This window comes from Orcinus orca, chromosome 17 (genome assembly GCF_937001465.1).
Source record: "Orcinus orca chromosome 17, mOrcOrc1.1, whole genome shotgun sequence".
Taxonomy (NCBI): Eukaryota; Metazoa; Chordata; class Mammalia; order Artiodactyla; family Delphinidae; genus Orcinus; species Orcinus orca.
Window position 1 is genome coordinate 77072040 of NC_064575.1, and position 23421 is coordinate 77095460.

The 23421-nt window shown below is 43.2% G+C and overlaps 1 protein-coding gene and 1 pseudogene across 10 annotated transcripts in view; both read right to left on the minus strand.

Moving 5' to 3' along the window:
• The window catches only part of ASAP1 (ArfGAP with SH3 domain, ankyrin repeat and PH domain 1), a 340108-nt gene that overhangs the window by 80253 nt on the left and 236434 nt on the right, over positions 1 to 23421 (minus strand). For all 10 annotated transcript variants that reach the window (XR_007472790.1, XM_049700766.1, XM_049700768.1 and 7 more), the window contains 4 exons: positions 17785 to 17859; positions 17264 to 17313; positions 15113 to 15242; positions 13600 to 13685 (listed from right to left, as the gene is read on the minus strand). Coding sequence is in view for 9 of the 10 variants with exons in the window: in XM_049700766.1 (XP_049556723.1) it covers positions 13600 to 13685; positions 15113 to 15242; positions 17264 to 17313; positions 17785 to 17859 (341 nt within the window). In the remaining variant the exon portion in view is untranslated. The remainder of the gene's footprint in view (positions 1 to 13599; positions 13686 to 15112; positions 15243 to 17263; positions 17314 to 17784; positions 17860 to 23421) is intronic.
• On the minus strand, positions 5402 to 7350 carry LOC105747754 (SNRPN upstream reading frame protein-like; annotated as a pseudogene).

A 23421-nucleotide genomic window follows, 5' to 3' on the forward strand; every position in this document is an offset into this window, starting at 1 on the left:
GATACTAACGAGAGAAATAAAGGCCGGAGGACAGTCAGCAAGGGTTCTTCCAGTTTCCAAAAGATCCCTGGGTCCCTACACACTTGAAACACAGGATGCTGAATCAGTGATACGGACTACGGATTCGGAAAGTGCTCTCCTACCACACACGTTAAGAAGGGGGTGTCATCTCACCCTGAACTGGCAACAAGCACTGACATCTGCTGAGCGACCGTCACCTGATGCCTCATTTCATCTACACCCTCACAGCAACCCGAACGAGCGGGTAAGTACCTCAAGTCTCTCCTCCATCCCAAAGGAGGAGCTGAGGCCCAGAGCGAGGGTGGAACTTGCCCAAGCTGCTGACGCAACTACTAAGTGTCAGAAGTGGGATCAGGTCCAGGTGCCGACACCCCCGCTCTCACTACCAAGTGACGCGATTTCTTGTCTGAGCGCTTCCACTCAGGAGCCCCGTTTGTGTCTGTGTTCAGAATGTCCTCCACCCTGCTGGAAGCTTCTTTAACCTCCACGGCAGATTATTTCTTAATGCACGTCACCTGCGCTGCTTTCTCCCCAGGAAAGGAAGAGGTCCTTGAGGAGGAGGACGGTCTCTCATCCCCACACCATAATGGGCCCAGCACAGAACAGCAGATGCTCACTTAGAAGGTAAGAATGAAGCACGACTAAGAATTTTAGGGGCACATTTTGGGATCCATGTATATCTTTCTAGCTTAATATGTACACTCAATGGTAACAATACATCCTTGTCAGAACTGGCCTTCGAAGTGATTAGTGAAATTCTACAAGTTCCAAAGTTTTTTAAGGTTCGTATCTTTAGCAGAGAACCCTTACTGAAATAAGGGTTTCATGTAATCAAGCTACATGTAAATTCTCATCTACTAACATTCAGGTTTTCATCACTGCCTTTAGGGATGAAAGTTGAACTTCTTGGTACAAAATTGAGTAACTTCTATGTTCTGGCCCCTGAATATCTTTCTGGTTTTTATCTCCTCCCATTTTCCCCTTAAAAACTCTGGCCTCCTGCCATGCTCCATTATTTCCAGTTGCTTCCCCAGCCTTCGCATATGCTGTTCCCGTTGCCTGAAATGCCCTTCCCCACTATTACATGCCTACCGAACTCTCTCATTCTATCCTGGCTCAGCTCAGCTGCTCCCTCCCCAGGCGGCTTTCCCCAGCCTTTCTAGTCAAGGGGATGGCATCGTTGAGCACTTGCTTGTGCCCAGGCCTAAGTGGCAACCCTAGAGCAGCTGACAATGTTCTGCGCAAAGCAGACCATCCAAAAGCATTAACCTGAACCAGCCTCTTCTACATCCCAGAAGGAGTGTCTGCCAAGGACACAGAAGTACGGCTAAAAAGTTAACCACAGCAAAACTCATTTTAATCTCTGATACTGTACTTAATTTCTGGAGACAGGGCTTGAAAGTAGAACACCTGACGGATGCTGTCAGGACTTCTTACAACAGGAGAAACAAGGGCATTGGGATGAGATGATGATGGCCTAGGCTGTGGCTCTGGGACTTACCCTCTATGGGATGCTGGCAAGTCACTAAACTTCTGCCCGTGTTACTGGTATTAAATGGGATGAATAATACAGATAAGACACACAAAATGACTCAGCAAGGTGCTGGGCAGTTAGGATGTGCTCAGTAAATGTTGCTTTTCTTCCCTGGAGCCGCAGAGGTTTACCATGTTACTTCTTTCTCAGAGGGATACAGATTCTTCGAAGATATTTTTGTAAAGGTGTTTCATTTTCACTTTCAACACGAAGGGAATTTAATCATCACATTAAAAAAAAAAAAGTGAGTTTAAACGAGAATGCTCTAGATCTGTGTTTTCCAATACAGTGTTTTCCACTAGCCACATGCAGCCAATTTAGTTAAAATTAAGTAAATTTAAAATCCGGTTCCTGAAGTCTCACACCCACATGTCAAGTGCTCAGCAGCCAAGCGTGGCTGGCGGGTACCATGTGAGACAACAAAGAGTATCAACACTTCCGTCATTTCAGAAAGTTCTACTGGACAGTGCTGCTCGACATCAAGAATAAGCAAACAGATCTGAACAGCATGCAAGGCATGTTATAAAACATACATTTGAGGGCTTCTCTGGTGGCGCAGTGGTTGAGAATCCGCCTGCCAACGCAGGGGACACGGGTTCGAGCCCTGGTCCGGGAAGATCCCACATGCTGCGGAGCACCTGGGCCCGTGAGCCACGACTACTGAGCCTGCACGTCTGGAGCCTGTGCTCCGCAACGAGAGAGGCCGCGACAGTGAAAGGCCCGCGCACCGCGATGAAGAGTGGCCCCCGCTCGCCGCAACTAGAGAAAGCCCTCGCACAGAAATGAAGACCCAACACAGCCAAAAATAAATAATAAATAAATAAATAAATAATTTAAAACATACATTTGATGGAGAAAGAGTGCACTGTTTTACTTTGAGATGGTGTTGATAAAAATGGGAAGTTCTCTACCAGCAGTGAAAGCAAACTGGAAGGGGGGGCAAATTCCTAACAATTAAAAGGCTGAAGAAAGACGCAAAAAGTCGATTTGCCTATAGTTAAATTCTTCCAAACATTACAAGAAAACTCAGTGCAATGAAGAATTATTTTAATCTATGGTATGATCCATTTCTGTAAACAAATCATATATGTAAATCCAGTAATCTTCTGAGATTATGTTTTTTTCTCCCCCCTCTTTTTCATTAACTCCATTTTCTAAATATTTTCTAAGAAAAGATCATATGTTACTCAGGCAGGACAAAATTTAAAAATCGACACTTAGCCTGGGAGAACAGGCTGAGTAGAGCCCCTCTCAGATGGTTATTTTAGGGCCAACGTCTAGCGTTGCGTGGGAAGCAGGAGCGGGGCTGGGGGATTGCAGGGCAACAACACACCTGCCAGTCCTTAGCGATGCCACAAAGGCCAACAGGCTGCCAACCGCACCGTCCCTCTGGGGAGCCCCTGGCCCCCACCCATGCTTGATTCTCCCACCTACTGGCCAGCCGGGACTCAAAGCCACAACCTCCCACTGGGGGCACCCGCTTCTCTGTTCCCTTCCTCCCTCTCTTTGAGCTGGTTCTGGTTCAGTGGAAGTGCGTGGGCTTAGGAGTCATAAAACATACCGTATTTTGGCTCTAAACCTGACCGTATGTATAACCTCAGGCAGGTCATTGACCTTGTCTGACTACGGCATGCTTATCTCCAAATGTGGACATTTTCTAGCTTCCAGGGGCATCAGATGAGCTATTACAGATAAAGTGTTCTGTTCACTGAAAAGGGAAGCACAGGTGTCAGTTCTGGTGACATATGACTCAACCTGAACGTGGATGCTTTGCCGACAAAAGGGGAAATTACCTCATGACATCCCACTTGTCCCTTGGCCAATTTCTCCGTAAATCACTGAAATAATTTGGAAAACAGGTGATGATGCAGTAATAATAATGGCAGCTGGGAGGTATTTACTGAGTATTTACTGAGTATTTACTCTGTGCCGGTCACTCACCATGATGCCTACATAATTCATGGAATACCCCTTTTTAAAGGTCTCATTACAGTCTAACAAAAGAAGGTAATTATTATTATTAACCTGTAAGACAGATAAGGAAAACAGGCCCAGAGAGGTCAAGTGGGTTGTCTAGGGTCATCTAGTCACTGAGTGCAGAGCCGGGATTTGAGTATAAGTCTTCTGATCTCTAGAGCAAAGGTAATTAAAAAACAAGACTGATCTGGGTCCAAATCCTGGCTCTCCCACTGAATAACTGCATAATCTCTGGAGCCCTGCGCCACAGTGTCCTTATACAGGAAATGGAGAGAGTCGCATGGACCTTGGAGAGTTCTTGTGAGCACTGGAAAATGTTTTTAAAATGCCAGGCACAGAGAAGCAGCTCAATACATGCCAGCCACTGGCCAGCGAAATGGGCTTCATCGTTTCTCTCACCTTAGGGACACAGCAGGACTGGTTCATTTTTTAAAGAAGCAGCTTGAAAGAAATATGACCATATTTTAATGACACTGGGTGCCAGAAAAAGACAAGCTGCCAACGGATGGGCGGAGTGACCCTCACATTTACACTGACGAGCTGGAACACACCTGCAAGCTGCAGAAAGCAAGTCAGGAGTGTCTGACACTCACCCACCATCAGGCAGGACACATCCTCCTGAGAACAAACAAGAACCTTCTCCATCCTGAGAGAGTTGCTACGTACTTCACTTCCTTCTTAAGTCACTCTAAGCAATGACGGGGAAGGAAAACACTATATTCGTCCTGCTTTTAATTTAAAAGAAAGAGAGACCAGAAAGTCTCCCTGATACCCCTTTATCACATGTTCTGCTTGGCTTAGGAAGAGGTATTACTTGGCCAAAAGCTGAAAGATTCAGAGAGCATTACATTATTTTCAAAAGAAGTTAGGGGGCTTCCTTGGTGGCGCAGTGGTTAAGAATCCGCCTGCCGATGCAGGGGACACGAGTTCGAGCCCAGGTCCGGGAAGATCCCACATGCTGCAGAGCACCTAAGCCCGCATGGGCCCCAACTACTGAGCCTGCACTCTAGAGCCCGTGAGCCACAACTACTGAGCCCATGAGCCGCAACTACTGAAGCCCACGCGCCTAGAGCCGGTGCTCTGCAACAAGAGAAGCCACCGCAATGAGAAGCCCGCGCACCACAATGAAGAGTAGCCCCTGCTCGCTGCAACTAGAGAAAGCCCGCGCGCAGCAACGAAGACCCAACGCGGCCAAAAATAAATAAATAAAATAAATTAATTAATTAAAAAAAAAGAAGTTAGGACGCCCTGGAACAGCAGAGAGTATGGTTTTATAAAACAAATTGAACTATAAAGCAAAATTTTAAAAAAGTAACCTCTTAATTCCACCATCAATCCCTTATGAAAAACTGATTTCCAAGCTTCAGGCTTAGACTAAGTCAGGCGCTGACTTCCAGCTGTCTAGGTAACAGGGACATTTTCTCCCAGATCCATTCTGTGTTATGTCCTGTGGTATTTAAGAAACTTGAATGCACAAGGGTAGTGTAAGTACTAATTAAGAATCTAAGAATCTTTGTTTTGTTCTGTTGTATTTTTTATTAAAAAAAAAAAGACAAAATTCATGTAACATAAAATTCACCATTTTAAAGTGTACAGTTCAGTAGTTTTTAGTATATGCGCTGTGTTGTGCAACCACTATCTAATTCCAGGACATTTCCCCCAGACCAAAAAGATATACTGTGCCCGTTAGCAGTGACTCCTAATTTCGCTCTTCTTCTACCCGCCAGCAAACAACAATCCGCTTTCGGTCTCAAAGGACTTGCCCCTTCTGGACATTCGCTTCAACGAAATCATACCATATGTAATCAATCCTTTGCTCCGGCTCCTTTCACTTAGAAAAACTTTTAAAAAAACTGAAGTATAGTTGATTTACAATATTGTGTTACTTTCACATGTACAGCAAAGTGATTCAGTTATACATATACATATAAAATATTTTTTCAGATTCTTTTCCATTATGGGTTATTACAAGACATTGAACATAGTTCCCTGTGTTAATATGATAAATCCCTGTTGTTTAGAATAATGTTTTAAATACTAATCCACCTTGTAGCGTGTATCAATGCTTCATTCCCTTTTTTTAAAAAATATCTTTATTGGTGTATAATTGCTTTTCAACGTTGTGTTAGTTTCTGCTGTACAACAAAGTGAATCAGCTATATGTACACATATATCCCCATATCCCCTCCCTCTTGAGCCTCCCTCCTACCCTCCCTAACCCTTCCCTCTAGGTTGTCACAAAGCACCGAGCTGATCTCCCTGTGCTATGCAGCCGCTTCCCACTAGCCATCCATTTTACATTTGGTAGTTTGTATGTGTCCATGCCACTCTCTCACTTCGTCCTAGCTTCCCCTTCCCCCGCTGTGTCCTCAAGTCCATTCTCTGTGTCTTTACTCCTGTGCTGCCACTAGGTTCATCAGTACCTTTTTTTTAGATTTCATGTATGTGCATTTGCACACCGTTATTTATTTTTCTCTTTCTGACTTACTTCACTCTCTAAGACAGACTCTAGGTCCATCCACCTCATTACAAATAACTCAGTTTCGTTCCTTTTTATGGCTGAGTAATATTCCACTGTGTATATGTGCCACGTCTTCTTTTTCCATTCATCTGTTGATGGAAATTTAGGTTGCTTCCATGACCTGGCTATTGTAAATAGTGCTGCAATGAACATTTGGGTGCATGTATCATTTTGAATTATGGTTTTCTCAGGGTATATGCCCAGTAGTGGGATTACTGGGTCATATGGTAGTTCTATTTTTAGTTTTTTAAGGAACCTCCGTACTATTCACCATAGTGGCTATATCAATTTACATCCCCACCAACAACGCAGGAGGGTTCCCTTTTCTCCACACCCTCTCCAGCATTTACTGTTTGCAGATTTTTTGATGATGGCCATTCTGACCCGTGTGAGGTGATACTTCATTGTGGTTTTGATTTGCATTTCTCTAATGATTAGTGATGTTGAGCATCTTTTCACGTGTTTGTTGGCCATCTGTACGTCTACTTCGTAGAAAAGTCTATTTAGGTCTTCCACCCATTTTTGGATTGGGTTGTTTTTTTGATATTGAGCTGCATGAGCTGCTTGTATATTATGGAGATTAAACCTTTGTCCCTTGCTTCGTTTGCGAATATTTTCTCCCATTCTGAGGGTTGTCTTTTCGTCTTGTTTATGGTTTCCACTTCATTCCCTTTTATGGCTACACAATATTTTGTTTCTCCATTCATCAGCTGATGGATATTTGGGTGTTTCCACATTTTGGCTATTGGAGATAATGCTGCTATAAGCATTCATGAACACATTTTTATTAAGCACTTGTTTTCAATTATCGTGGGTACACACCTAGGAGTGGAACTGCTAGGACACATAGCTCTACATTTAAACTTTTTGAGGAACTGACAGACTCTTTTCCAAAGTAGTTGCCCCCCATTTACATTTCTATAGCAATGTACTGAGGGTTCCAATTTCTCCACTTTTCCATCAAGACTTATTTTCTGTTATGTTACTGTTTTGTTTTTTCATGATAACAGCTTCATTATATTGTTGGCTGTTTTTTCTTTTCTTCTCTTGGAACAGCTACCTGGGTGTTCCAGTAACCCTGCAACCACCTCCTGGTGTCTCAGCTAAGAGTGCCTGTCTCAGTTCTGCCTGGAAACACAGCACGTACTGGCTGCCGCTGCTGAGATCCCCTCGGGTACAGCTGATTCTCCTGGTGGCTCAGTGAGGCTGTCCTCCTACATCTGACGTGGACGTCCACCTCTGGAACGTGCTGCCCTGTAGCCCATCTCAGGAGTAAGCACTCCCTGACTCACTCCATCGTGCCACTGGCCTCGCCACTCCGCCACTGCTGTTTTTAATTACGGTCTTCCTAGTGGGTGTGATGTGGCATTACACTTTGGTTTTGATTTGCACTTCCCTAACGACTAATGATGCGGAGCATTTAATCATGAGCTTTCTGGCCATTTGTATATCTTTTTGGGAGAAATGGCTATTTGAATTCTTTGCCCGTTTTTAAATTGAGGTGTTTATCTCTTTGTTGTTGAGCTGTAAGGGTTCTTTATATATCCTGGACACTACACCCTTATCAGATAAATGATTTGCAAATATTTTCTCCCCTTCTGTGGTTGTCCTCTCACTTGCTTACCAGTGTCCTTTCAGTCACAGAAGCTTTTACCTTCGAAGTCCATTTTCTTTTTTCCCTTGGTTTCTTCTATTTTGTCTGTTTTGACACATATTTATTGAGCATCTTTTAAGTGAATGACTGTGACCTTGGGCAGGTTACTGATCTTTTCTGAGCTACAATTTCCTGGTTGCTCTATAAATGCTAGCTGTTATTATCTGCAAGATGAAGGATGGTAAAGTAATGTTTGTAAGTGCTCTCGAGTCTGCAGACCATAATGATACTCACCAAGTGGTAAAAGGAGTGGGTGAGCAGTAGAATAATGTGTGTTTGTTTTGAAAGCAGCATGTTACTGACAATGTTCATGTCTGAAAGTGAGGAGTAACTGGTGGGGTGATCTGAAACGGGTGACAAAAGCTCTTCTTTCCTGCACCCTCTATTTTTCCGCTGTAGCAGCTGTATCCCCGCTGAGGTACTATGAGTACACGAGAGATTACTGGAGCAAATTCATTCTTTTTTTTTTTTTTTTTTTAAAAGAAAAGAAAATATATATTTTTTCCTTGTGATGAGAACGCTTAGGATTTACTCTCTTAACAAATTTCATATATAACATACAACAGTGTCAGTTATATTTATGATGTATATTACATCCCTAGTACTCACTTATCTTATAATTGGAGGTTTGTGCCTTTTTTTTTTTTAATGTATATAATTTAATGTGTTTAGAAATATACACACACCTGTGATACCATCACCACAGTCAAGATAACAAACATATCAGTCACCTCCAAGTTTCCCTGTGTCCCTTTGCTTTCTTCTTCTGTGATGAGAACATTTAACTTGATATCTACCTTCTTAACAAATTTTAGGTACACAATACCATACTATTAACTATAAGCACTATATTTTACAGCAGATCTCTAGAAATAATTCATCTTGTATAGCTGTAACTTTACACCCATTGAACAATAGCTCCCATTTTCCCTACCCCCATCCACTGGCAACCACCATTTAATTTTCTGCATCTACACTTTTGACTGTTTTAGATACCTCCTGTAAGTGGAATTATGCAGTATTTGTCCTACTGTGACTGACTTATCCCACTTAATGTTTTCAGATCCATCCATGTTGTTGAAAATGATGAGATTTCCTTCTTTTTAAAGGCTGAATAATATTCCATTTTATGTGTATACCACATTTTCTTTATTGACGTGCTTGTCAGTGGATGTTTTAGCTGTTTTCATACTTGGCTACTTTTTTTTTTTTTTTTTTTTTTTTAAAGCTTGTGTTTCCTTATTTATTTTCATTTTGGATGATCTGTCCATTGGTGAAAGTGGGGTGTTAAAGTCCCCTACTATGAATGTGTTACTGTCGATTTCCCCTTTTATGGTTGTCAGTATTTGCCTTATGTATTGAGGTGCACCTATGTTGGGTGCATAAATATTTACAATTGTTATATCTTCCTCTTGGATCGATCCCTTGATCATTATGTAGTGTCCTTCTTTGTCTCTTCTAATAGTCTTTGTTTTAAAGTCTATTTTGTCTGATATGAGAATTGCTACTCCAGCTTTCTTTTGGTTTCCATTTGCATGAAATACCTTTTTCCATCCCCTTACTTTCAGTCTGTATGTGTCTCTAGGTCTGAAGTGGGTCTCTTGTAGACAGCAAATATATGGGTCTTGTTTTTGTATCCATTCAGCCAATCTGTGTCTTTTGGTGGGAGCATTTAGTCCATTTACATTTAAGGTAATTATCGATATGTGTGTTCCCATTCCCATTTTCTTAATTGTTTTGGGTTTGTTATTGTAGGTCTTTTCCTTCTTTTGTGTTTCTTGCCTAGAGAAGTTCCTTTAGCAGTTGTTGTAGAGCTGGTTTGGTGGTGCTGAACTCTCTCAGCTTTTGCTTGTCTGTAAAGGTTTTAATTTCTCCATCAAATCTGAATGAGATCCTTGCTGGGTAGAGTAATCTTGGTTGCAGGTTTTTCTCCTTCAACACTTTCAATATGTCCTGCCACTCCTTTCTGGCTTGCAGAGTTTCTGCTGAAAGATCAGCTGTTAACCTTATGGGGATTCCTTTGTGTGTTATTTGTTGTTTTTCCCTTGCTGCTTTTAATATGTTTTCTTTGAATTTAATTTTTGACAGTTTGATTAATATGTGTCTTGGCGTATTTCTCCTTGGATTTATCCTGTATGGGACTCTCTGTGCTTCCTGGACTTGATTAACTATTTCCTTTCCCATATTAGGGAAGTTTTCAACTATAATCTCTTCAAATATTTTCTCAGTCCCTTTCTTTTTCTCTTCTTCTTCTGGAACCCCTATAATTCGAATGTTGGTACGTTTAATGTTGTCCCAGAGGTCTCTGAGACTGTCCTCAGTTCTTTTCATTCTTTTTTCTTTATTCTGCTCTGCAGTAGTTATTTCCACTATTTTATCTTCCAGGTCACTTATCCGTTCTTCTGCCTCAGTTATTCTGCTATTGATCCCATCTAGAGTACTTTTAATTTCATTTATTGTGTTGTTCATCGTTGCTTGTTTCATCTTTAGTTCTTCTAGGTCCTTGTTAACTGATTCTTGCATTTTGTCCATTCTATTGTCCATTCTATCTCCAAGATTTCGGATCAACCTTACTATCATTATTCTGAATTCTTTTTCAGGTAGACTGCCTATTTCCTCTTCATTTGTTAGGTCTGATGGGTTTTTATCTTGCTCCTTCATCTGCGGTGTGTTTTTCTGTCTTTTCATTTTGCTTATCTTACTGTGTTTGGGGTCTCCTTTTTTGCAGGCTGAAGGTTCGTAGTTCCTGTTGTTTTTTGTGTCTGTCCCCAGTGGCTAAGGTTGGTTCAGTGGGTTGTGTAGGCTTCCTGGTGGAGGGTACTAGTGCCTGTGTTCTGGTGGATGAGGCTAGATCTTGTCTTTCTGGTGGGCAGGTCCACGTCTGGTGGTGTGTTTTGGAGTGTCTGTAGACTTGTTATGATTTTAGGCAGCCTCTCTGCTAATGGGTGGGGTTGTGTTCCTGTCTTGCTAGTTGTTTGGCATAGGATGTCCAGCACTGTAGCTTGCTGGTCGTTGAGTGAAGCTGGGTGCTGGCGTTGAGATGGAGATCTCTCGGAGATTTTTGCTGTTTGATATTATGTGCAGCTGGGAGGTCTCTTGTGGATCAGTGTCCTGAAGTTGGCTCTCCCACCTCAGAGGCACAGCACTGACTCCTGGCTGCAGCACCAAGCGCCTTTCATCCACAGGGCTCCTTAATTTGGGATGATTCGTTGTCTATTCAGGTATTCCACAGATGCAGGGTATATCAAGTTGATTGTGGAGCTTTAATCCGCTGCTTCTGAGGCTGCTGGGAGAGATTTCCGCAAATTCATTCTTGAGCTCCACCTGACTACTATGTATTGAAAATCATTTTGGGAAGCGGAATAAGTTCTCAGAATATGAAATTTCTCTTTTTAAATCTAAGTAGAGGATGCTTTACAGGTCCACTACACATCTATAAAGAGTCTGGAGAGTCTGACTGAAGTAGGAAAGAATAAGAGTAGTCCTCAGAAGAAAGGTACACTGGTTTCTCGCTGTGATGGCATCCTTGCGGCTCAACCTGGGGCAGCTGGGGTTGAATTACATTATAACCCAGTTCTACTACTGGATGTGTTTGAATCTCTCTCCCTGCAAGGAAGTTCTCAGCGTATAGGGTTTCCTTCTGCTGATCTTTCTCTGCCCTAGGGTAGATGCTTCTACCAGATTCCAGTGCCCAAATGCCAGCCATCCTCCAAGTCCAATTCCAAGTGCCACAACCTCCTTTAAGGAGCCCTCTGTAGTCTCCGTCGCCAGAAGTCTCTCCTTCTCTTGATGCCCTGTGTTATCAGTCACTTTCCAGCCCCATTATGATTATTGATGGAGCTGACTTACTTCCTATACCAGACAGTTAACTCCCATAAGCAGAAGCCTTGTTTCACCTCTGAACCCCAGAACCTAGAAAAGTACCTGGCCTCTGTTAAGAGAGTAATAAATATTTGTGGAAAGGGAAAAAGCCAAGAATCAAGGGAGGATGCTCTTCTTTTCACCTTTACCAACAAAGGTTAATATATCTCTAGTTTACAAAACATCTTTTTTGGAAAACTCATGTTTGTGTAGGTTAAATCCTCCTCAGGGATTTTGAAATCAAAAGAGATTTCTAAAATCAGGTGAAATCAGACTTGCTGCTCTAGTGTTGTAGTAATTGAGAAGACAAAGAGATTCACTTATTTCTGTAAAAGTTTCAAAATATTCTAGGAAAACTGAAACTGATGAAAGATGAAAAATTCCACCCTAAACTAAAATCAGGGACCACCACCACACATTTCAAAGTGTCACAAGCACCTGCTATACTATGAAGGCAAAGGTTAGTCCAGGTCATCAGTATGAGGCTTCCACAGGCAAAATTATAAATGTGAAAATATTTCTACTTCACTATAATTACTTTTATACATATCTGAAAGTTTTATACAAGGCGGAATTTACTTTGAAAAGAGGAAAAAAGTAAAATCAAAGTTATGTAAATAACAAGTTGATCATTAAAAGTTTGATCTTCCTGAAGAGAAATAATCCTGTATAATAAAATATGTGAATGAATGATTTTTAGTGCCACTTAGAACCATCCCAGCAGCAAACAGGCACAGTGCAGCAGGCACTGGGTGAGGCAGTCCCTATACATTATCTCACTTAATTCTCACATCTTCGCAAAACCCAAGGTGGGTCTACTATGAACCTTAACCCCACCTGACAGATGAGGATACTGAGGTTTAGAGATGCACCTGACAAAGGTCACGTGGTTACCCGGCCGCAGAGCCAGGATTTGAACTCGTCTATCTGCCTGACTCAAGCCTGGTGCTTTCCCCATCACATTAATGCTAGCCCCGTTGAATGTTGCCATTCACCATGAAGATCCTCCTAGATACAACATTATCAAAAAGAATTAAGAGAGATGACCAAAGGAAACGATAAATGTTAACTTTTTGGAGAGTAAGCATTTTACCTAGTGCTAATGACCTTTACAGTATTCTACTTATAAATAACTATGAGAGCTGTCTGGACCACTTTGGAAAGTCCTTGCACTCTATTCTCTGTAACTTCCACTGACTCAATATAGACTTGAATGGTAACCGGCACATTTTCAGACAAAAATTCTACAATAAAACCAATGAAAGCTAACCCAGTAAGTGAGCAAGAAGTAAACTAAGCAAATGTGGTGACACAGAATGTCAAACATAATAAAAAGGTAGCCCTGCAACATAAGCAAAAATGGTGCCGGCGTAGAACAATGGATGTCTCTCAAAATATACCAGCAACTACACAGGAATCCAAGTATAAATACCAAGTATTGCTAATGTCCAAAGTATTTAATTTCACTTAACTTGGATGATGAAAAAAACAAAACAAAAACAATCCCAAGTAGGAATATGTGGTACAAATGACCCAATAATAGGTAAAATGCCAAGTAAGCGGGGGAGGGAGTTCCTAGAAAGGCCTCTTTAGTGACAAAAGCATCTGTGACAACAGCTCCACACACTGTCAAGGCCAAAGTTAGCATTTGTAAGACAGTATTTAGAGGAGCTGAACAGTTACACTAATTTGAGTTAATGATTTATAGAAAATGCTGAAGATGGAAGACAAAACCATTTCTTATCGTTTGGCCGTGGAAGGTCATTATACAGCTATATACAGGGACCAAATGAAGCTCCTAACTGTTCAGTATTTAGAGGAGCTGAACAGTTACACTAATTTGAGTTAATGATTTATAGAAAATGCTGAAGATGGAAGACAAAACCATTTCTTATCGTTTGGCTGTGGAAGGTCATTATACAGCTATATACAGGGACCAAATGAAGCCCAGAAAGGAAAGAATTAAGAAAACCAACGAAGTGAAGGGGACCTTACTTGGGCTAATAATCATGACTGCAACAGTCCACTTACTTGCACTGTGCGTGATAATACTTTATCAGATTCTGCAGCAGATCCACACCCTTTTTGGTCTTGATTTCGTTAACTTTAATGAGATACTGCGGAAATAAAACAGAGTTGTGCGTTGATCAGATTACCAGTCGTTAATCAGTGTGAGTTACTGGGGCTCAGCTGCCGCCAGACAGTGTGAGCTTAATTTAGGGAATGCTAATTTGACACAGTCACAAGTGTACCAAGCAAACTGATCAGCGTGTTAGCATTTTATAGATGCTTAAGATTAGTTTACTAGACAAGCAGAAATCAAGCACAGCAAAACATTCTGGAATAATTGATTATCTCCCCCCAGTGTGCAGTGGATCTCAAACTCATAGTTCACGTGGTCAAAACCTGAGAGATGGATTGAAAGACAGATGGCATTCTCTTTAAGGGATATGCTTGTAAGATACTAAAACTTCCAGACCACAGAGGTGAATTGGAAAGTACTTTTGCTACTAAAAAGTGAAAGAAAAAAAAAAAGCATTATTAGTGTACGCACTGAACACTACTGGCTCTGATTTTCACAACTGGCCAAGATTTTCTGTTGATATTATTTGTTTCTTTTTTTTTTTTCCGGTACGCGGGCCTCTCACTGTTGTGGCCTCTCCTGTTGCAGAGCAAAGGCTCCGGACACGGAGGCTCAGCGGCCACGGCTCACGGGCCCAGCCGCTCCGCGGCATGTGGGATCTTCCCGGACCGGGGCACAAACCCGTGTCCCCTGCATCGGCAGGCGCACTGTGCCTGTGTCTCAACCACTGTGCCACCAGGGAAGCCCTGATATTGTTTGTTTCTTGTTAACTTGTTTTACTGCATGGAAGTGTTCACAAACAGACAAGTTCAAGGAGCCAAAGGGTAATAATGGGGGGGGGGGGAATAAAGAAAAAAAAATTAGGGAAGAAAAACTTGAAACTGAGAAAATTCTAGCCCCTTTAATGTCTTCTGAAAACTGCAAAAGGAATTCCATTACTCAGCGTCAGAATGGGTTGGTCTCTAGGTCAGGGAATGCCAATGGGAACCCCGTTTGAGAACCACTGCTCTAAGTCTAAGGCAACATGCTTTTTGTTGCATTTATTTCTTTCATGAGCTCAGACTTTAATCACTACTTCAAGTTTTCATTCAAACTTGGACACGTGGTTAAAAAAAAAAGCAACATGCTGTACATCTGTACCAGTAAAACTTAATATTCACCAGTGTTACCCCTCACCAAAATTGTTTTTCCACACTCACTCACAAGCAATAGTAAAGTTCTCACCAAAGAATCCTGTTTTGGCTTAAAGAGCCCCATAGGACCCAGGCTCAAAATATGAGACAACAGTGAAACGGCGGATCCCAAAAGGCTTGGAGAAAAGTGGAGATTAGAGTCCTTGAGAAACAGTCCCCTCCTCTAATCATCAAACACAGCCTGCATTTAAGCATAAAGACTGCTGACTAGCAGGAAGGATGACAGTTAATCAAATTCTAGGCAAAGGGCTGAAAAGTCTGCTCTTACTTCGCACATTTGGAGCTGAAAGAGGCGCCTCTCCTTCTCCATTTCTTCCGCGATCTCAGCTCCGGTGATCTCCGTGCGGATCATCCCGTGCTGTTTGGCGTGCTCCCTTTTCTCCTTCTCAATTTTTGTACTGTAATGAAAGCGGGTGCCATCATTAAAAACAAAAACACCGCAGTCGTGTCCTCCCTTTAATGGGAGCCACCTGATTACTTCTTAATTACCGAAGTTAGGAGGCAGGAACTCTTAAATGGAGAGCATCGATCAAAAGTGAAAATCTAAGTTCAAAGGGAATCAACACATTGCATGGATCTTCACCAAGGAGACTTCCTACATTTTAACTCTGATCTCCCACATGAATGGATTCATATAAATTCTCTTATATTTTGGTTGGCATCAAGTAATTTTGACAGTTTACTTTTTCTAGAGTAAGGCACCTTACGATGAAAAAGAATCAGGTTGGGGGCCTGAGGCATATCTTGATTATCAATAGATTGAGATTTAAGAGTTAATTCAAGACAAAGTAGATAATGGGTCTTTGTAGACATGCATGTAAATTAGTCAAAAGCAATTTCCAATATTTCTCTAAACTTAGGCTGTTTTCATACCGCAGTAACGTTTTAATCATTCAACCACCTGGCACTGGATTGTACAAAGTAAGGATTTAGAAGAAATCCTAATCTATAATTTGGAATGCTATGAAAATGTTCTTCAGCTGGGAAGCAACCAGGGAAATAAGAGGGAGGGACCACATTAAACCTATGGTACCCGAGGCTAATGCTTGGCTATGACATTTGATACTTTGGTATTAACACCAGGGGTCACAGCCCTTTTTCTGAAAATCCATTTAATTTGAAAGCAGACTTCTAATTTCAGAAAGAGCCTATAATTTCTAGTTGTGAAAGCAAAGACTGATTTAGCCTTCAAGTCTTCTTTTAAATTGTGGGGTAGGATATCAAACCCCAAAGAAAGCCAATATCCTTGTCTACATACAAACACAGTGGAAAATCAAGCCATCGACCCAATGGAAAACCTACAGACCTGGCTGGGATTCACTGTAATACCCTCGTGCCATTCCTAAGCAACTCTTTTCATCACACCACCTTGGAGGTTAAATGGGTGTGAAGGCAGGGATTTTACCAGAAGGAGAATAAACCTCAGCTCTCTCTCCACTGGTGTGGGTGGCAAGAAAGCAGGAAGCTACCGACTCTTGAGAAGAAACATGACGGGCGGGCATAACTTAGTCCTGAATTTGTTTTTCTTTGGCTTGTGTTTTCACTCTGCTGTTATTGCTGCCTACGGAAATGCTTTTATTCTCTCATGTTTGTACTTATCCAAGTTTATAGCTAAGACTTTTATTAAATGTTTATAAATACATTTCTCCTCCCACCCCACTCCACAGCCTGGTTACAAATGCCTCAGAGCAATAATCACAAAGAGATGTGGTAGGAACAGTACCGCACAAGGATGAGTCAGGCCCACGACAAGACCTCACGTGCGGCCTCCCCGTCATCCCGCACGATAACCCCAGCACGCAGGCCTCTGACTGCCGTCATGCCACACGGCTCCAGCTCTGGAGTTACACAGACTGGAGGGGACACCAGCCCGACATTTATTAGCCTTAGGACTTTCTGCAGGCCCCTCAGCCTTTCTAAGCTTCAGTTTCCTAAGCCATAAACAGACAGTGCAAGGTGCACACAGAGAGGGTTGCTGTGAGGAGGTCATGCATGTAAAGCACTTTGCACAGGCCCTGGTGGGCAGACAGATGTCACACACGCTGGGTATTATTTGTACTGCCCAGTTGCCGTGCTATCCTGAAATATGTAAATGGTCTCCAGTTATGTGCTAACTATAACGAAAGAAAAGTTGCAACAGTCACAGACCTACAACTTGACAGTTTGTATCAGCCATGGATGCCCAAATACCCGACACTGAAAGTACATCTCGCTCCAGACACAACTAGCACGGGAGGTGTCAGCACTTCTAGTCAGGTCAGAACACCCAGCCTCTCAGCCCTTACGAGGATGGACTCAGCAGTGTTTTGTCCCAAAGCTATTAGTTCAGGGCTCTGTCCTTCTTGTAGTTATTCTTTTTCTTAGAATACTCACAGCAAATAAACCAAACAACCAACCAAAAAAAAAAAAAAACACTTACAACTTTGTCTCATAATCTTTCCAAGCTTTGTCAAATGGCTTCTTGAGATCCTTAAAAAAGAGAAAATAAAACTGAGATTGAAAGTACTTTTGCTTAAAGGTGTATAATCTTCCAGCAACATCTTAGCAGAAAGGCTCTCCTTTATAGGACACTTTCAGGCACATCACACAACTTATTACACCCGAGAAGCTAAGAGAGTGGGACGGTGTGCGTTCCCGCTCACGACGATGAGGCAGGACCCAGTGGTTCTGAGAGGTGGGTCCACGGGTCCTCCAGGGGGGAGCCCAGACTCAGCGAAGACGCCCCCCGCCGCCCCGGTCTTCCTGAGTGCCTCATCTTGTCTCTCGGGCAATAGCGCCATGTGAAGCAGTGTGTTTTTTTCTAATGATCATTTTCCAACAGCATTTTTTATGCTGAAAACGTTCAGAGTGCCTTTCAGACATGAGTACCACTGGGATCTTAGAAGAGAAAGAAGGCAACCCTTTCAAACTAAACTGAAAATCAAATTTCTCAACACTCACTCCTTTGACTCCCTTTAGGTCTCCTTTCAACAAGGAATCCAAGGTGAAGATCACGTTGTGGCTCAGGCCCTGGAGCTGAAAAGCAAACAAAGACGGGAGACGGTGAGAAAAAGAAGGTGCACGTGGGACAGCAAAACCGGCCGCTGCCGACTGAGCACGGTCACCCCGTCACACATAAGCTTGGTGAGACGAGGGCAGAGACAGCGACGGTCCTGCTCGCGACTGTATCCTCGGTGCCAAGTTCTGTTAAAAGGAAAGCTATTTAGGAAGTGCAATCTACAGCTGGAGCAGGGGTTTTTTCACTGTTCCAGGGCGGTGGCCTGGGTCTCCTTGATTTTAAGGTGGTGCGAAGAGCAGTCTACAGAGAGAGGGGGAAGGAATGTATCCAACTGGGGATCAGGGTGGCAGGGAAACCAAGGGAGGGACGGGCCAGTGTGGAAAGAGTCAGGAAAACAAGGGCTGAGAAGCGCTCTACAGTCCGTCTTCAGGGGGAGCCCTGGCATCTTGGCGAAACCAGTTCCAGCAGCGTGGAACTGAGACCGCAGGGACCCGCAGCACCGGTTACAGATGGAGAGGCTGGCGGGTCCCCTCATTCGAGAAGGAATTTTACTCATGTGTGAGCGTATTCGTTTATCAGGCCGCCCACCCGTCCAACCACCCTTCCATCGCTCATTTACGAAGTACCTATTCTGTGACACCCGCTATGCCAGGGCCTGGGACGGGGGTGCGATGATGTACACAACACGGCCTGCCTACAGAGGGCTGACGACCCAGGGGCAGACGCAGTCAGTATGCAACCAGCTCTAACGCATGATGAGGTCAGGCAGAGGGAGAAGGTGGTGTGAGAGGAAGCAACGCTGACACTTACAGGCTCTGTGCATGGCCCTCTTAACCACCGCTCTAAAGTGAGGCTACCAGAACCTGTGGTGGGTGGCTGCTGTGAAGATGCAATGAGTTAATGCACGGGCAAAGTGCTGGTGTGCTCCCTGACACCTGGGAAGTGTTTATTACCATAAAATCCTATGGGATGTTAAATTCGAATAAGGCAATGTGGGAACAGAGGGGCAGGGCGGGGAGACCTTCCCTCCAGCCCTGAACTCCTCCCTGGCCCTGCCCCGTGGTTCTCATCCGAGGCTTCCTGCAGCCCCGAGTCACTCCACGTCTTGCCCTCCCTGACCACCAATGTGACACACGAGGGCAGTTTTCCAACGCACACCACCAGACGACTCGGGTCAGAAACAACCATCTCTTTCTTTTTTATTTCAGACAAAGAGATTCCTACCAAGACATTCCATCTTTGCAATCTCACCACCACCCATGCAGAGAAACAGCCGGGCTGGCAGGCCGGCCAACAGTGAGAGGGCCGTGATGCACAGCCTACGTTCTGGGAGGTCGAGGGCACTGGGTCTTAGGGTGTGGGGTGAAAATAATATCAATAACATTAATATTTAATTATCAATAATAATCAAACATTATATTTCATTAATAACAGTAATATAAGACATGGTTTATAATTACATTATTAATTATTGATAATATAATTATATAATAGCTATAATATTTAATTAATAATAATAAATATGATTACAGACTACGGTTTGTGGCTTTCCAAAGGGTCACAGTATGTAAACTGATATAGAGAATATCTGTGGTATTAAAATTTCACGGAGAAAGTTATTAGGAAGACTATCTTTTTTTTTTTTTTTTTTGTGGTAGCGGGCCTCTCACCGCTGCGGCCCCTCCTGTTGCGGAGCACAGGCTCGGGACGCGCAGGCTCAGCGGCCACGGCTCATGGGCCCAGCCGCTCTGCGGCATGTGGGATCTTCCCGGACCGGGAACACGAACCCGTGTCCCCTGCATCGGCAGGCGGACTCTCAACCACTGCGCCACCAGGGAAGCCCAAAGACTATCTTTTAAAAAGCTCCTTGGGGTAGGAGTCTGCAGGTAGTAATAATAAAAGAAAAGGTTGAAAAACACTGGCTTTGGGTATGAGATGGGAAAAACAAAGATTAACAGGACTCATTCTCTGCCCCAGACAGACAGTGGGAATAACATCTTGCTCCGAGTCCTCAACAGTCTCATTCCTGGGTCACAAGCCCCCTGCATCCTGCTACCCTGTGGGTCTTGGCCGTTTGCGTGGATGGTGGTAAGTGAGGTGGGGATCTCCGCTGATCAGGCCAGAACCTACCTTTCCTCTGTTCGTGGAGATCTTGCATTTTCATCTCAACACTTACCGCCCTTAACCCTTTATCTGTATCTGTTTCCTTAACCTTTTATCTGTATCTGTTTCCTTATTTGTTTGCTGTGTTCCCAATCTGAATGCAAGCTCTTTGAGACTGGGGTCTGTAAGTTCACTGCTATGCTTCCGGAATTTAGAACGCTGCATAGCACAGAGTAGGTACTCAATAAACATCTGTAGAATGAAGGAAACACAAAGTCGCATGTGTACAAGGGTCTCCTCTACAGGAATGTTTATACTGATGCTAAGTTTAGTGCTTATCAGTAGGGGACCAGTTAATAAATTATGGAAGTTCTACACAATTGCCATAAAAACGAGAAAGCTTTTTATGTCTAACTTTGGAAATATCTCCAAGATAAACTGTTTTGTGATAAAAGCAAAGTGAAAAACAGTATTCATGGTGTACAAGGATTTGTATAAAAAGGAAAAAAATATGTCCATGCTTAAATTCTTTCTGAGAGGATACAGACTAAACTGCTGACATTGGTCCCCGCCAGGGATGGACACGGGGTAGGGGTAGGGCAAGGACACAGGGTGGGAGAGGAGCCTTGTACTGTGTACCTTCTGCATGTCGGGGGGCGGGTAACATGTACTACATTGTGGATTCAAAAAAAGTAAAAATTCTAAAACAAAACATGAAGAGACGGTGATCATAAAGCATTTTTAACTATTAGTCCTGAATCAAGGCTTTCCCCAATGTCTCTCATCCTTCGGGAAATGAAGCAGGAAAAACCAAAAAATACATAAACGTCATTGCCACCTTCACCTGAAGGCTGTGTTACAAAGTAACAATAAAAGAATCGTGAAAGTCTGTGGTCTGTACTCAATGTGGGGGTTATTGGGAAGGAAAAGTCCCTCAAAAACCGCATACTGATCACACAACGAACACACGGCATCACCTTTCGGCCCAGTCATCATGGTCAGGCACATGGTCAGGCACATGGTCAGGCACTGGGCAGGCACTGGACTGCAGTCGCATTGATGGAAAACCCCAAGAATTAAGAATTTCTCTGTGATTATCCACTCACATACTCCTGGGGGCTGATAAGAAACCAAGAAGGCAAAATAACCGTGTATTATGAATTGAGAATCTTCCCAGTGATGATCCTATGAAAAGGCCACAGGAAAAAAAATTTAAACTTACAGACTCCTCCTAACTCATTTCCTGGTGAAAAGGTAGGTTAATTTATAAAAACTGGCAAAGGAGATTGTGTTAAGTGAATAGTAACTGTCTGTTATTATAAAGATACTGAAAGAAGTCAGAGAGAACAGAGCAATCTCAAGAGGAGGAAACTTTTAGGACATATTTGGGCAAAACGAAACGTCCCTTCCTTGGCCATCCCAACTAAGAACACCTACTCTCTCAGATATTTGAAGGTGTTGCTCTGTGACAGGGATGGGTCGCAAGGCTTCACAGGTGTAGAATTCTGTCATTTTCCTGTTTGTTTGTTTGTTTTTAATTTTCCGGCTCTTTCAGGAATCCTTTTCATGACCTGAGCAAACTGTTCATTGCAAACGGATGTGTAACAAAAGCACCCATGGGCAACGCAGCCAACATAACTCAATAATAATATTAGTGGACAGACTTCCCGTATCACCTTCAGAATCCTCAGATTTTTAAAAGCAGCCTTTTAATTCTATTATATAATTATTTCCCATTTACTTTACCGAAGTCCTATTGATTACTCCACTCTCATTTACTCTCAATCCATTTCCTTTATCAATAAAGTTAAATTACCGTAAGTTCTTTATGTGATTCAAGATTACACAAGGTTAGAGGGCATGTTTTAAGAAGTATATCTTTTCCATTTTACTAAGCACACAACACATTAAAGACGATTGCAGGAATGAGGTGTAGTTGGGTAAAGACACTACTTTCCAAACAAACTGCTGTTCATTTCCTTCCTCACAAAGGCAAAATTTCCCTGGGACTTCCCTGGTGGTGAGTGGCTAAGACTCCAGGCTCCCAATGCAGGTGACCTGGGTTCGATCCCTGGTCACTAGAACTAGATCCCGCATGCCGCAACTAAGACCCGACACAACCAAATAAATAAATATTAAAAAAAAGCGGGGGGAATTTTCCCCTAGGAGCATATACATCAAGCCCACCAAAAAATTTGGGATAAACCAGACAGGAGGTGGCTGAGGTCTACCGTTCTGCACAACGATGCAAAAATGACTTGTTTAAGCAAATAAACTGTAATTAATATTGGCTTTGATAAAAATAACCATTTATTCCTTACAACTGCTTAAATACTCCCAGACATTATACAAACTGTAATTCCAGCCATTGGAAATGACTTCAGGAACAATTTTCCTGTGTATATGAACACACACACATCTATGCCCTTATTTTTTCTTTACCCCTATATAGCTTTGCTACAAAATGAAATGGTCTCGTTACCTGTTTACTGATTTACCACCTGTCTTTCTTTTCTAGAAGGTATGTTCCTTAAGGGGAGGCAGCTCATCTGGCCTTGTTCACTAATTGACCAGATTCCAACACAGGAGCCAAGAAGCAGTTGTGGGTCCTCACGCTGCAGGGCAGTTTCTGGCTGGCCTGTGTGGGCCTCGGGGGAGGGGGGGGGCAGTGACTCAGCACCACCGCTGTTCTTCCCTGTGTGAGAGCAGGAGGAAGCAGCACAGCTCTGCAAAGGGTACCCACATACACCCCTGCCCTTAACACCTACATGCACGTGCGACCGTATCAATTAACAAGGACGTCGTAACGGGCTTGCTTTGTCATCCTGCATTAGCTCTGACACCCTCTCTCCACTGCCCACTGCCTCCCCCTCTCTCTCCTTCCCCTCTACAGAGGGAAACAGCTCCTCTGAAAGTAAGGCTAATGCGAATCTGCTGACTTGCTCAACACGTTGGAAAATCCAATTAAAGTAATGAGCCAGCTCCCAGAAGTTCTGCTGAGATTCCCAGGTATAAATTAGGTATTCTGTCTGGTGTGTTAACTCCTTCATGCCCTAGACAGTTACTCACCACCCTGAAGGTATTTTACACTGGTGCCTTGTCATCAGGCCGTTTTCCAGGGCATTAAGATCTGGAGAAAAGAGGTTTTGGTGGGAGCCGAGAAGCATGAGGCCACACATCACTCCTGGCCTGTGACTTTGGGAGAACCATCTGACCTGCTGACTTGGCTTCCTGATTTAAAATTGGGTGTCCTGGCACCTTCCTCAACTAGCCCACGCCGATGTGAGGGGACCAGGGCCTGACACCAACGAAGATCCCACTTCACTGCAGACACACAGGGTTGCCTGCTTCATTGGCTGCTCCTGGTAACCCTGCAAGGTGTGTTCAAACACACTATGAATCGGAGGCGTCAAAGCACAAACCAGGTCCGACACTAAAGGCAATGAACTGCTTACAGCACCATCTTCTTACAGGTA